The sequence below is a fragment of the Gobio gobio genome (genome assembly GCF_949357685.1).
Source record: "Gobio gobio genome assembly, chromosome: 16".
In the NCBI taxonomy this organism is placed as follows: Eukaryota; Metazoa; Chordata; class Actinopteri; order Cypriniformes; family Gobionidae; genus Gobio; species Gobio gobio.
In genome coordinates, this window is record NC_137109.1 from 14,679,801 (window position 1) to 14,696,249 (window position 16,449).

Consider the following 16,449-nt stretch of genomic DNA (forward strand, 5'->3'; position numbering starts at 1 on the left):
TGGCCGAATAAAATTCTGTTGCATTATTTTCCTGTTTAACACTGTGAAACTGCTTTGAAACAATCTGCATTGTAAAAAGTGCTATACAAATATAGTTGACTTGACTTGACTTAATTTGTTAATTTGTTTTGGAGGTGTGGCTTTGAGGTTTCGAGTGAGGAGCTATTGCTTGCCTCTCTGAAATTGCCTACCCTACCTTTAAGTGTTACCAAACTTTCTATTCATCAGTAAATCCAAACAATATTATTCAAAAAAAAAATATCAATGTTACACTGAAGACTGGAGTAATAGCTGCTGAAAATTCAGCTTTGCTTCACAAGAATAAATTACATTTGAAATTATTTTACAACTGAAAACAATAAAGAAACATAAAAAGTATACTATTATATACTGTTACATTACTTTATATTACTGTACATTATAATATCTGACAGCTAATACTATTTATTTGCCCTGTAAATATGTCATGTATCCTTCTAATGAAAAACAACATATGATATTGTATGGATATAGAAATAGAAGAGCTGAAGAAGAAAACACCTTTAACACATGTACTTTATTAATGCATCATTTGCCATTGAAATCATTCCAGTTCAAGACTGGCATTACAGTCCAACCGAGATTTACAGTCAGCAAGTCAAAGACCAGGTGCGTTCTAGCTTGTTTTTTAGCTCTCTTTAGATCAGTAAGATGAACAGATTGTCCAAACTGTTACAGTTTAAGATATTTTAGCTCTGGTAATTTAAGAAATAGATCAGGTGTTTTTTTTGTTTTGTGAGTTGTTATTATATCATTTCAAAGAGAGGTTTCTTTGTTTATTTCAGCTTCTTCAATGACAAAAGTTCCCTATTCTTCTCCTCTCTCAATGTCACGATCCTCATCCTTTGCTAACCTGTGAGTATATGATCGGGAAGTTTTAAACTGAGTTCTTTAGTTTCTCATTTCACATAGTTTTATAATATTTTTTTTATATTTAATTTATTCCCCTGGTTTCACAGACAAGGCTTAAGCCTAGTCCCAGACTAAAATGTTTGTGCTGTTTTAAGTGAAAGAAACTTGCACTGACATATCTTAAAATATGTCCGTACCACTGTTTTGTCTCAAGATGCACACCTGTAATGTTTTTTCTAAGACATGTTTATAAAATCTACTTAAATGTCCTAATTCAACTATGGCCTAATTCTGGCTTAATCTAAGCCCTGTCTGTGAAACCGGACCATTAACATTTTAAAGGGTTAGTTCACCCAAAAATGAAAATTCTGTCATTAATTACTTACCCTCATGTCGTTCGACACCCGTAAGACCTTCGTTCATCTTCGGAGCAGAAATGAAGATATTTTAGTTGAAATCTGATGGCTCTGAAAGGCCTCCATTGGCACAATGGCACGGTTCACTCTCAAGACCCTTAAAAGGTACTAAAGACGTCGTTACAAAGTCCATCTCACTACAGTGGTTCTAAAATAACTTTATGAATCGGCGATAATAGTTTTTGTGTGCAAAAAAACCCTGAATAACGACTTACATAGTGATGACGATTTCAAAACAAGGCATCATGAAGCTTCGAAGCGTTATGAATCAGCGAGCCGATTCATGATTCGGATCGCGTGTCAAACCGCCAAACTGCTGAAATTTGGCGATTTAAACCGCTGAATCGACTCGCTGATGCTTCGAAGCTTCATGATGCCTTGTTTTGAAATCGTCATCACTATGTAAGTCGTTATTTAGGGTTTTTTTGCACACAAAAACTATTATCGCCGATTCATAGTTATTTTAGAATCACTGTAGTGAGATGGACTTTGTAACGACGTCTTTAGTACCTTTTAAGGGTCTTGAGAGTGAACCGTGCCATTGTGCCAATGGAGGCCTTTCAGAGCCATCAGATTTCAACTAAAATATCTTCATTTCTGTTCCGAAGATGAACGGAGGTCTTACGGGTGTCGAACGACATGAGGGTAAGTAATTAATGACAGAATTTTCATTTTTGGGTGAACTAACCCTTTAACTGTTTTTATAATTAACAGTTCAAAACAAAACTGACACGACAGAGAAATGTATACCTGATTTTAATTATATTCTACACCGATCAGGCATAACATTATGATCACCTTCCTAATATTGTGTTGGTCCCCATTTTGCTGCCAAAACAGCCCTGACAGTCATGGACTCCTCTAGACCTCTGAAGGTGTGCTGTGGTATCTGGCACCAATATGTAAGCAGCAGATGTCCTGTAAGATTGGACTTGTTTGTTCTGCACATCCCACAGATGCTCGATTGGATTGAGATCTGGGGAATTTGGAGACAAAGTCAACACCTCAAACTCGTTGTTGTGCTCCTCAAACCATTCCTGAACCATTTTTGCTTTGTGGCAGGGCACATTATCCTGCTGAAAGAGGCCACAGCCACCAGGGAATACTGTTTCCATGAAAGGGTGTACATGGTCTGCAACAATGCTTAGGTAGGTGGTACGTGTCAAAGTAACATCCACATGGATGGCAGGACTCAAGGTTTCCCAGCAGAACATTGCCCAAAGCATCACACTGCTTCCGCCGGCTTGCCTTCTTCCCATAGTGCATCCTGGTGCGATGTGTTCCCTAGGAAAGTGACACACACGCAACTGGCCATCAACGTGATGTAAAAGAAAACGTGATTCATCAGACCTGGCCACCTTCTTTCATTGCTCCGTTGTCCAGTTCTGATGCTTACGTGCCCACTGTTGGTGCTGTCGGCAGTGGACAGGGGTCATCATGGGCACCCTGACTGGTCTCCGGCTATGCAGTCCCATACGCAACAAACTGCGATGCACTGTGTATTCTGACACCTTTCTATCAGAACCAGCATTAACTTCTTGAGCAACCACACAGGCCAGCCTTCACTCCCCACGTGCATCAATGATCCATGACCCTGTCGCCTGTTCACCACTGTTCCTTCCTTGGACCACTTTTGATAGATACTGACCACTGCAGACCGGGAACACCCCACAAGAGCTGCACTTTTTGCTAAATGTTCACTAGCTGCCTAATATATCCCACCCACTAACAGGTGCTGTGGTAAAGAGATAATCAATGCTATTCACGTCACCTGTCAGTGGTCATAATGTTATGCCTGATCGGTGTATATCTTGAAAAATCATCAACATCCCATGCCAACGTCTATGAAATAGTATCTATCATGTCTGTTTTCCAAGATATTCTGTGCTTTAATCACTTAAAAGTCTTGCTTGTGATTGTAACATTAGTTTGGTTGTTCTTTCTTAGAGCTGATAGCATAAAAATCGACAGCAGGGGGCTCTCTCACAAAGTAAACACTCTATTTTTCTGCATACTTATCCTTGTGTGGTTTTCTGTAGAAGATATAAAACTCTGTCATGACTTTGCGATTCTATACCTCTGTTTCTCCATCTAGCCAGACGTCTTGAGTAGGATTTGTCTCAGAAGCTCACCGCAGAACTGCCGCATAGGTTTGTCAGAGCTGTTTTCGGATATTCATCATTGCCGTTTTTGGTTTTGCATACGTTAAAGATGCACTGATATAGATATTCTAGCCAGTAACTGAAAAGCAACAGCTGGTTGTGGCCAATGCAATAACCAACTTTTACTATATACATTTAACCATAAAAAAACACTTTACACAGCACATAACAATCAACCTAGTATTATAATTGTTAATAAAACATTTTCATTAGCTGAAATAAAAACTAAAACCCCAGTAAAAATATATTTTCATCATTACAAAACTAGCTAAAAATCAAAAGCAGCCAAAAAGCCATAGAATACTGAAGAAGTTGAATAACTTCTTCAGTATTCTATGGTGTGTAAACTCAAAAAACATATCAAAGTTTAACACGGAGAGGAACACACGTAATAGTAGACAATTTCTTACAACAAAATACTTTATTTAGAGGCCAAATGCAAACACAAAACATTTTCAATTCACATCGTCATCAGTGTCGTAAGACAATAGCACACCTGATTCCATTTATATAATTTTATTTATTATTTATTATATTACATCCAATAAAGTAAACTCAGTTGATTTAAAAATACAGATACCTCAATAGCATAACAAATATGTTTGTACAGTAACATTCATAAGTATATCAGACTGCACGATAAGATTAGCCTGGATGCCAGCCGAATTTAGCCCCGCCCACAATTTTTTTTTGCTCGGGCAATTCGGTCTGGACTCGCTCCATAGAGGAGTAATTATGCCCGAACAGAAACTGTTCGGACCAATGAAATTGTCAGGGCGGGCTTTAGACGATGATGGACAGATGATAAACAGTAACGTAATCATCCACGTCATCGAAGGCTCTTGGGTTGAATTTGCTCTTATCCTAAACGGAGAACTTGTTCGTATATGCATTCACCTTCACTATTTCTCTCAGAAACGTTGATCGTGTTGGTAAGTACTCTGTGTATCCTTAAATAATTTTATTACTGGCAAAGATTGTTTACACTCATCTTTTTTCTTGTAACGTTACTTAATCCAGCGTGCGTGCAGACAGGGTTTCCAAGTGTTTTTGCAATGTCGCGCACAATTGCTACTCAAAACTATAGCCCAAAACAATAACTTTCCGGGGTGTTCTCCGGAAAAAAATGGCGTTTGGTTGGCAAAATGTTATTTTGGCAAGGTTGCCTGCTAAAATTCGCATTCCTGGGTTTATATAATCACATAATTGGGGTCGCTTCAACCCGCGGACATGGAGAAAAACACGGACTTGGCAACACAGTGCAGTTGAATTCTGTTGACATTTGACAACTAACGTTACGCGTCGCTCCGTTGCTCTGATTGGTTGTGGGTCTATCCAATTGAGGTCTTTCCTGGCTCGGTTGAAACACGCCCCATAATAAAAGCTCAATGGAGCGGTACCAGACTCAAATTCTGACTAGAATTGAGTATGGCCACACCAGGCTACGATAAGATACTATTACAATTTTTTTTTTACAAAAATTATGTCTAAATTTTACAAAGGAAATATAAATAGAGATTATACAATTTATTTATTTTTCAATTATACAAGTACAAGAAAGTTTTTTTTTTCTTTATAATCAAGTCAACCCTTGTAAATATGGTCAAATATGGCTGTAAAAATAAATCTTCATTGTTTATCCTTTTGATCTTGCATTCAAATAATTTGCAAAAATCTAAACTTTCATTGAAGTAAAATTATTTAAAGTGGGGGGTATGAAATAAATGCTCTTCTCCAAAACACATTGGCCATAATTATTGGCTCCCGTTTATTAAATACTTTTTGCAACCTCCTTTTACCAAGATAACCGCTCAGAGTCTTCTCCTAATTCCTGCCTGATGAATTTGGAGAACACCTGACAAGAGATCAGAGACCTTTCCTCCCCAATAATTCTGACCTAAAGAATCACCATTTTCAACTAAAAACGGAAAACTTTTTGTGCGTTTTGGCCGCTCATTTATACGACAATAGACCCTTTTCACAGACTGTGATGACGTGTTTTAACGGTCATCAATATCGTAAATCCTGCATTTTTTTGTGTATTTTCATTAAAAAAAAAATCACGGACATTTATAACACTAATACTGTATAATATTACTTTTGCATCAAATTACAAAAAAAACAAGTTACCGCTGCTGTGAGGGTGTTTCTAATACAGCGTCTATGGGAGTGATTGTAAAAATGAACATCTTTCTCTTTTCACTGCTGTTTTCAATCTCACTCTATTTTTTCCCTCTTTTTGAAAGTTGTGAAATCATGATTGTGGAGTTTTTCTTTTGCTATTTGAGCAACCCAACTATGACGACTTCCTCTCCGAGAAACCCGTAAATGTGAAAAGGGTCTGTGGCGTTTTGGTGCCTGAAAATGCAAACTTTTGAAAACTGTTTCAAACTGTTTTTCTCTCTCTCTCTCTCTCTCTCTCTCTCTCTCTCTCTCTCTCTCTCTCTCTCTCTCTCTCTCTCTCTCTCTCTCTCTCTCTCTCTCTCTCTCTCTCTCTCTCTCTCTCTCTCTCTCTCTCTCTCTCTCTCTCTCTCTCTCTCTCTCTCTCTCTCTCTCTCTCTCGTTGTTATTATTATTATCATTATGCACAATTTTGAAAACAATACCATTATAGTCTCTGTGTAAGGTACAGAAACTGTGATGTCATGCACGTGCATATTGGCGCATAGTGTCATCTACTTTTTTGTTGAGTCGTTTTGGTTCCTTTTTTTTGCATACAGACGACAACGTTAAGTAAAAACGTTTCAGTACGTCGAACGTGACCGACGAATTGGGATCACTTCAGGGAGCCCCTATCAGCTTCGAGATATAGAGCACGGGCCAATGGGCCATTGGCGTGTGAGATTTGCATCTCGCGCTCCACCCCGCATCGCGGGTATAAACAGGAAGCGAGAGAGAGTCGTTAGAAGACCGGAGAACGAAGAGGACGCTCGTGTTGGCGATCACGGCACACATCAGCGAGACCGCGTGCTCACAGCTGCTTCTTTGTTAAAACACAGGGGATGGGCGCTGAGTAAAGGGGATGGGCGCTGAGTAACGCGAGATTTCACGCAGAGAGGGTGAGATTCTACATGGCGACACGTGCTCACTGAGAGAACTGTACTAACTGCACTTACTGTATCAACTGTATTAACAGTATTTTGGATAAAATACCGGATACCGCGGCATCACACTCCTTGTACACTGGATAAACTAACGGACTTAGAGAAATACATCGATCACCTCTTCAACCACTTCAAAATGGATACGACCATAACGCAACGTCATCTACCGACACCAGCGATTTACAAACTACAGAAATCGAGGTCAGTGTACTCACTTCCGTTAACAGCCAACTGGATTTACTGGTTACGCTACATAATGAAATAAAAGAACTTCGATCAAGCCTGAAATTTGCATACACACATATTGAAAAACTAGAACAATCTAATAACTCCCTCCAAACCAATGTGGAATCACTCACCAAAAAGATGGACACGGTCATAAAAGAAAACAAAATAATGAAAGAAACCATTCTGGACAAACTAGAAGCATGCGAGACAACCTGATTTTTTCTGGCATTGCTGAACATCCGTCTGACAATCCCGAGGCATCTATCAGAGACTTCATGAAAACTCAACTCCAACTCCCACCGGACACTATAAACCAAATCACCTTTCACAGAGTTCATTGTCTCGGAGCACGTTCAAATAAAGCTCCTCGACGGATCATCGCCAAACTGGAACATTACAAACACAAAGAACTCATCAAAAGCAAAGGAAAATAACTGAAAGTCACCAACTACAGATTAAACGACCAATTCCCACGTGAAATAAACGACTGGCGCAAAGTCCTCTACCCCATCATGAAAAGACACAGACAAAACAATAAACGTGCGAAAACTTTACATCGAAGGGCAGCTCTACCGTGACTCCAACATTACTCCATGGCTCTTTTAATTTACCATGTAACATCGAACAATCATATTACATATGGATACGATGCACCACCCTCTCCCCGTTCTTTAACGCATATATGTGGACCTTAATCCACCAACTCTTATGTATCTGTTTACTTCATATAACCATGTCATACTGTACTTGTTTATATGTATTATCTACACGCCCCACTCATACTTTACACTTAGACATGTTCATAAACACACCATCCCTATCCAGATTACTGTACTTTTTGAATGTGTTTTTTCCTCCCTCTCTCTCTCTCTCTCTCTCTCTCTCTCTCTCTCTCTCTCTCTCTCTCTCTCTCTCTCTCTCTCTCTCTCTCTCTCTCTCTCTCTCTCTCTCTCTCTCTCTCTCTCTCTCTCTCTCTCTCTCTCTCCCTCTCTCCCTCTCTCTCTTTCTCTCTTGTGTAGCAAGGCATCACTATTACTATCTCACCCAGGAATGGTTTATTATTATTCTTCCGGACGCTTTTTCGGCGCGCACTCCCACATTTTTTTTCACAGACCCACGAATGAGGCATCAAATCGTGCGGCATATTCGGTAATGGTGTGCTATATCTTTTCTAAGGGATCGGGGGTGCGATGTTCGCCCCAGGGGCGAAAAAGTTGCAGAAAAGTCAATGGGATTTAACATTGCGAAAACTTTGACCCCTCATAGCTCCGAGCGAGGATTTCGTAGAAACTCTTAGGTCACCACATTACCGTGACTCCAACATTACTCCATGGCTCTTTTAATTTACCATGTAACATCGAACAATCATATTACATATGGATACGATGCACCACCCTCTCCCCGTTCTTTAACGCATATATGTGGACCTTAATCCACCAACTCTTATGTATCTGTTTACTTCATATCACCATGTCATACTGTACTTGTTTATATGTATTATCTACACGCCCCACTCATACTTTACACTTTGACATGTTCATAAACACACCATCCCTATCCAGATTACTGTACTTTTTGAATGTGTTTTTTCCTCTCTCTATATCTGTGTGCTATATCTTTTCTAAGGGATCGGGGGTGCGATGTTCGCCCCTGGGGCGAAAAAGTTGCAGAAAAGTCAATGGGATTTAACATTGCGAAAACTTTGACCCCTCATAGCTCCGAGCGAGGATTTCGTAGAAACTCTTAGGTCACCACATTTGAAGAGGCTGGCAGGCCCTGTAAGAAGACACATCGCAATAAGGTGTGAGTTGTACCCCTGGGGTGCAGGAGCTGCCCAAATTTGCCCCATTGACTTATAATGGAGAAGGACGTCCCATTAAACTCATGTGTTTCTCTTACTATGGGATTTTGTATTGACCATAGCTCTGGCTCACAGTGTCTCAGAGACAAGGGGGTGGGCTCGATTTAGAGCTCCCTAGCAACTGATCCCATAGACTTCCATTGAATGAGATCAAAGGGATATCTTTTGATAGAGGTGTCATAGAAACATGAGGGTGGGTTTGTTTGACTCGGGCATCAACAGCCAATCACAAATCACCTTCAACACTTCCTAGCCACGCCCTAGCAACCATTATAAAGCACCCTAGCAACCCAAATCCACAGAGGGATATCTCCACATCTGAATGTCTTAGAGGCATGGGGGTTGGTTTATATCATTCATACTGACAAGCAGCCTTTGAAGTATCATCATCGGATGCTGCCAAGCCACTCCATAGTAACCAAACAGAGTACCCTAGCAACCGTTTACCAAGACCTATATCTCTGCATCAGAACATCATACAGACATGGGGGTTGGTTTATATCATTCATACTGACAAGCAGTATCATCATTGGATGCTGCCAAGCCACTCCCTAGCAACCAAACAGAGTACCCTAGCAACCGTTTACCTAGACCTATATCTCAGCCCCAGAACATCATAGAGACATGGGGGTTGGTTTATAATATTCATACTGACAAGCAGTATCATCATTGGATGCTGCCAAGCCACTCCAGAGCAACCAAACAGAGTACCCTAGCAACCGTTTAGCAAGACCTATCTCTCTGCCTGAGAACATCATAGAGACATGAGGGTTGGTTTATTTCGTTCGTACTGACAAGCAGCCTTAGGAGTATCATCATTGGATGCTGCCAAGCCACTCCATAGCATCCAAACAGAGTACCCTAGCAACCGTTTACCAAGACCTATATCTCTGCATCAGAACATCATAGAAACATGGGGGTTGGTTTATATCATTCATATTGACAAGCAGTATCATCATTGGATGCTGCCAAGCCACTCCATAGCAACTAAACAAAATACCCTAGCAACCGTTTACCAACACCTATATCTTTATATCAGAACATCATAGAGGCATGGGGGTTGGTTTATATCATTCATACTGACAAGCAGTATCATCATTGGATGCTGCCAAGCCACTCCATAGCAACCAAACAGAGTACCCTAGCAACCGTTTACCAAGATCTCTGCCTCAGAACATCATACAGACATGGGGGTTGGTTTATATCATTCATACTGACAAGCAGTATCATCATTGGATGCTGCCAAGCCACTCCATAGCAACCAAACAGAGTACCCTAGCAACCGTTTACCAAGACTTATATCTCAGCCCCAGAACATCCTACAGACATGTTGCTTGGCTTTTTTGCATCCCAGTAGCATCCGGGTGTCGAGTTTTGCCACGGCAAGCACCACTCACATTTTCTTCAGGAAATGTACATTCTAGATATTATTATTATTATTAGGGGCCAAGCACCGAAGGTGAGAAGGCACCTATTGAAACTGTTCCCGTTCCTATTATTAGGGGCCAAGCACCGAAGGTGCGAAGGCACCTATTGAAACCGTTCCCGTTCCTATTATTATTATTATTCCTCCGTTTCTTCCGCCATTGAAGTCTATGGCAGCCCATAGAACCGGATGGTAAAAAGTTGTGATATTTGGCACACTCATAGAGGACAGTCTGAAAAGTCACCATAGCAAATTTGGAGTGTCTAACTAAATCCCTCTAGCGCCACCATCAGTCCAAAATCTGACTCATGTTTATGCTAATAACTTTTGAACCATAAGGGCTAGAAACAAAATTCCTCTGATTCCTTGGCTCAAGACGATTCGATTGCACCATATGACATCATTTTCCGTCATAAAAATGTTCCCGCCATATTGAATTTTCCGGAAAACCTACTTTTGAGAACTCGTCCTAGACGGTTCATCCGATTTGCACAAATTGAACCAGATCATCTTCAGACCATGCTGACAAAAAATCTTGCAAATCAAGTTGATTCGTCAAATCCTTTTTGATAAATGTGCGAAAAAATTTTACGTAAAGCTTGCGAAAACACTCATAAGGCTCCGCAACGCTTTATTGTATTCAAACCAAACTTGGTACATGTCATCACAAGCATGACTTGAGGCAACATGCAGCGTTTCGGCGCAGTGCCACCTACTGGTCCGGAGATACAAAAAACCAGCGTCAGAAGTTCGAAAACATAGGTCGATAGCTATTTACTAATACCGAAATGTTAAAATATTGATAGTAAGGGGGTGTAAAATCCAATCAAAGTCAGGTGTCAATCATTTTTCATGTGTTTTTTCATATAAATGTATATAACTCCAAAACGAAACAAGATATTTTCACCAAAATTGACACAGACATGCTCACTCCGAGGACACATTAAAAAAATGGTAGGATTGTGCCACTTGGTTCATTATTGTATAATAGAACAAAACATGAAATTCCCATTGACTTCCATTCAGTCTTATGATATAAAATGCTACGCTTTACAAATGAATTGGTATATCATTACAAAACTTGGTATGTGCCATCAGCACCATGCCTTTAAGCTACTTAAAAGGTTTCAAAACAGCACCGCCATGTGGTCCATACTTATAATGAAAAGGCCTCTTGAGGCTATATCTCCGCAATGACATATTGACACTATATTGACACCCTGCTTTTATATATTGACACCAATCTTTGCATGTGTCATTGTTCCCTTATTCAGACCACACCACATCAATTTCGTAACCGTGCCACCTATTGGTTGAAAGTGATAAATCATTAAATCATTATTATTGACTGTATTTATAATTTTACAGCTATTTTGCCTAAAATCACCTTAATAGGTCTTTAATTGCTCATTGCTGCAGTTGATCTGACATTGCCAGCATATTTTGGCATGGCTTGTCTTCTTCTTTGCGCTTGGCCCCGGTATTGCTGCTTGCAGCTATATTTATTATTATTATTATTATTATCATTATCATTATCACTTCTTTCTAGACATTTAAACAACAATCATGCAAACACTTACAATGGTATCATGGAATGTGCGGTGCTTCCGGACCCAGGCAAAAAGGACTAAAATAATGAATCATCTAATGAAATTGAGGGCAGATATATAATTTCTACAGGAAACACACTTATCAAAATCAGAACTTGGAACTCTTACATTTAATCAATTTGAATACATATTCTCGTCACTATACAACAGTGTTTCCCAACCGGGATGCCGTCTGACGAGAGCAGGGGTGCCATATAAGTCCTTCAAATATAGATATATATTTTTCTAATTTTTGTAAACATTGTTCAATGCATGCGAGTGCTGCCGTATGTTCGAATATGACCAGTCATTTTCGCCATCATCACCCGGGTGTAGTGCCAGAAGATGCAATTGAGAAGTTGCGCGCGCTGTATGAAAATTTGTCTCTGTGCACTCATCCGAAAGCGCGCACACGTCTCACAGCGCGCAAATATTGAGTTCTCTTTCAAGCCTTGCTTTTGAACGGACAAACTCACACAAAAAGTATGTCAACATGTCCATCTTGATGAGTATTCTAGCAGACATAGTCTGTATATGCCTTAAGTAAACTTTATACAGTCGAGAAAGACGACGCATATCCATGCATTAGGTCTTAAAGGGGCAGTAGCCTTTACTGCTGTCTGTTTAATGTCAAACAACAAAATGCAAAATGGCTTTCCTGTAGCTCAAACAGTAGAGCATGGTGCTAGCAACGCCGAGGTCATGGGTTCGATTCCCAGGGAAAGCAAGAACTGACCAAATGTAAAATGTGTGTACCTTGAATGCAATGTAAGTCGCTTTGGATAAAAGCGTCTGCCAAATGCATAAAAATGTAAATGTAAACAAAAGGCAAGGACATCACTCACTGCTCTTGATTGAATAGCTTTTGTAAGTTTAATAGGAATAATCTGTCAAATATGCAATGTTATTTTACATTTGATCAATTTCTGTACCTGAAAACTAAGGTTAGACGTACCTGAAAAACCTGAAAAGCATAGTTTATTTTGTTAGTAGGCCTATCTTTGCTCAATAGTATTTATTTGTGCTGCTGCTTGTATTTAAATTATTTGTTCTTATTATTTTCTTTATTTTTATTTGACAGTAGTCCTTTTTTCCCTGAACATAGCAAATACTGAACCGTACCAAAACAGTGAACCTAAAACCGTGATACAAACCGAACCGTGAGCAATCTGTACCGTTACACCCCTAGCGTAACGTATGCAAGGGGGTGCCACAAAATGGAGAAAATTTTCAAAGGGTGCCATGACTGAAAAAAGGTTGGGAAACACTGCCATACAATACTAAACAACGAGGAGTTTCAATATTAATCAAGAAAAATATCCCACTAATACTTAACACATCTGTTATTGATCCGGAAGGGACATTTATCCTCATCAATGTATCTATTAACCATATAACATACACACTAGCTAATATCTATGGACCAAACAATGATGACCCATCTTTCTTTCATAGTTTTTTCTCACTATTACCTGACACAAATAATTGTATTATCGCTGGAGACTTTAATACTGTTATTAACCCACAAATGGACCGATCAAATTCATCCAATACAAGAACATGGCAATCTACAGAAACAATAAAACAATATATGACTACCTTTGGACTTGGCAATAGTTGGAGAATGAATAATCCCTCACTCAGAAAATATACTTATTTTTCTCCTTTTCACCAATCTTTTTCTCAAATTGACCTTTTTCTTATCAGTAATTCACTAACCCAGCATGTAACAGAAACTTCAATTCATCCAATCATAATCAGTGATCACGCTCCCATTTCAATCAAGTTTAATATTAAATCCTCCGTTAAACCCCCCAACAGATGGCGCTTCAATACCTCACTACTTCAAGACTCTGATTTTGACAGTTTTATTAAGAAAGAGTGGGCATTCTTTCTGGAAATGAATGACTCCCCAGGGATTTCACCATTATTATTAATGGAAACAGGTAAAGCAGTAATTACAGGGAAAATAATATCATATTCATCATTTAGGAAAAAACAACAACAAAAATGAGAAGATAACTAAGAACAGAGAATTAAACACCTTACAGATACCTACACTACCAACCCCAGTGAACAAATACTAAGAGAACTAAACCACCTTAAAGCTGAACTCGATGGCATCATAAACCAAAAAACACAGTTCATTATCCAACAACTCAAATACAAACAATACCAATATTACAACAAGATGGGCAAATATCTAGCAAATCAACTAAAACGTAAGCAAGAAAAGGCAATCATTCCATCAATACTCAATGAAACAGGCAAAATAACCCAGAACCCACAAGAAATCAATAATGTATTCCGAACTTTTTACCAAAAATTATATTCTTCAAATCATAATCCAGATGTAACACAAATAGATCATTTTCTAAACAAACTAAAACTACCAACAATATCAAAAGAACAGGCAACTGTATTAGATACACCCCTCACTCATGATGAACTCCATAAAGCACTAGATAAAATGCCAAATAACAAATCACCTGGACCTGATGGACTACCAGCCGAATTCTATAAACACTTCTGGCCAACTTTATCTCCATTTTTCCTCAGAGTAATCACAGAAGTCAAAGCTACATCCACAATACCCACACATATGAATACAGACACTATTGCTAAAACCAAACAAGGACCCAATGCTCCCTTCCAGTGACCGCCCTCTCTCATTAATAAACACAGATTTAAAAATCATTACCAAAGCTTTAGCTACCAGAATAGAAACAGTTATCCGATGTTAATTAACCATGATCAAACAGGTTTTATTAAACACAGAAATGCTTCAGATAATATACGTCGACTATTCAACCTAATTAACCTCGCTCAACAAAAACAAACCAAAACTATAATTGTATCACTTGACGCAGAAAAAGCATTTGACAAAGTTAACTAGACATTTCTTCTCAGCACTTTACACAGATTCGGCTTTGGAGAGTCATTCATCAATTGGATAAAAATATTATATACTTCACCGTGGGCCACAATAATCACAAACAGGATCACATCACAAAATTTTACACTTCACAGAGGGACCAGACAAGGATGCCCACTCTCTCCTTCTTTATTTGCCATATTTATAGAACCACTCGCAGCAGCAATACGACAAAACAATAATATCCAAGGTATTCAATACATCAATACACAGCATAAGATTTGTCTCTATGCAGATGATTTATTGTTATGTTTACAAAACCCCTACAAGTCACTAGAAGAAACCTTTAAAATTATTAATAATGTTTCCAAAATTTCAGATTACACAATAAACTGGAATAAATCAACTATATTACCACTTTCTGAGGATGCCTGGGATTCTACAGCATATATTTCTTCTCTTCCACTCCATACTGGCAACATTACATACTTGGGTATCAACATTTCCCCCAGACTGTCAGAGTTGTTTAATCTCTCAACTATACCCCACTTTTTAGAAAGATTAAAGATGATTTAAAACGCTGGACTAACCTACCACTATCACTTATCGGCCGCATTGCTACAGTTAAAATGAGAACTCTACCACAAGTCAGCTATCTGTTCTCAATGCTCCCAACAACACCCACCGATAAAAGGTTCAAATCACTAAATTCATTAACCTCTCACTTCTATTGGAAGAATAAAACACCAAAAATATCTCTGGAAAAATTGTAAAGAGCTAAGTCACAAGGCGGCCTAGAAGCTCCAAATTTTCATTATTACTTTTTAGCTAACCAGCTACAATATTTATATAAATTGACTCACAAAAACAATCACAATAATTTATGGATGGAACTGGAAAAAAATCAATGCAAAAATACTTCTGTTTCAGACCTCGCCTTCCTACCAAAATCAATAAAGAAAATGCACTATTTCAATAATATTACAATTGCATCAACTCTGACAGCCTGGTGGAAAGTAACCAAAATTACAAATTCACCACTAACACCATGTAGACACACCCCCATCTGGTTCAACCCTGATTTCCTATTGTGCAATAAACCAGTCAATTTTCCATCATGGCAACACAAAGGAATTACTCACCTCCATCATTTGTTTCCAAATAACGGATTTGCATCATTTAAAACACTAGTCCAGGGATACGGTCTTGGGGGAGAGCAGTTTCTCCAATATCAACAAATTGTTGAGAGTGACTCTTGAAGGACCAGCACCACATCCTCTAGTACCACTGTTTGAAGAACTCATCTTCCAGAATCTGGCAGTACGTTTTGGGAGTTCATTTTTAGTCCATCTCTGCAAAACGGACTTCAGGATGGACTAAAATGAACTCCCAAAACGTACTGCCAGATTCAAACAGTGGTACTAGAGGATGTGGTGCTGGTCCTTCAAGAGTCACTCTCTATCTGTCCATAAAGCCTATAAAAAACCTTCTTCATGTATTTTACAACACTTCAGCTTGTGATTCTTATCTAGTGGGGGTCATTTTTTAGGATTCTTTACCTAACTGAAGTCTCTGACATCCTGACACTTTGCACTTCTGGAGACTCCAGGTAGGTTGCAGCTTTGGAAAATGGTGGCGCTGGAGACTAAAGGGTTCCTGATGGTTTCACCCTTAATTCTTCACCTTAATTCTTAATTCTTTTGCAGTTAACAGGTGTCTTTTCTTCACCACCTGTTTTTGTCAGATCCTGCTGGCCCAACGAGCATTTCACTGTCCAATGGTCATGCCTTAACTGCAATGTCTAGTATTGCATTAGTATTGCATCCTTCTCATGGGCATTTAATACTTTTTGACTTTTCAGTCGGAGTTAAATCTCTTTTTTGGCTCAATTTATCTG

General features: G+C 39.0%; 1 protein-coding gene across 1 annotated transcript in view; it reads left to right on the forward strand.

The window, feature by feature from the left end:
* The window catches only part of rnf212 (ring finger protein 212), a 37,185-nt gene that overhangs the window by 15,956 nt on the left and 4,780 nt on the right, over nt 1–16,449 (forward strand). Inside the window, exons 8-11 of the mRNA XM_079838690.1 lie at nt 593–648; nt 825–894; nt 3,255–3,297; nt 3,403–3,457. Of these exons, the coding sequence (XP_079694816.1) occupies nt 593–648; nt 825–894; nt 3,255–3,297; nt 3,403–3,457 (224 nt within the window). The remainder of the gene's footprint in view (nt 1–592; nt 649–824; nt 895–3,254; nt 3,298–3,402; nt 3,458–16,449) is intronic.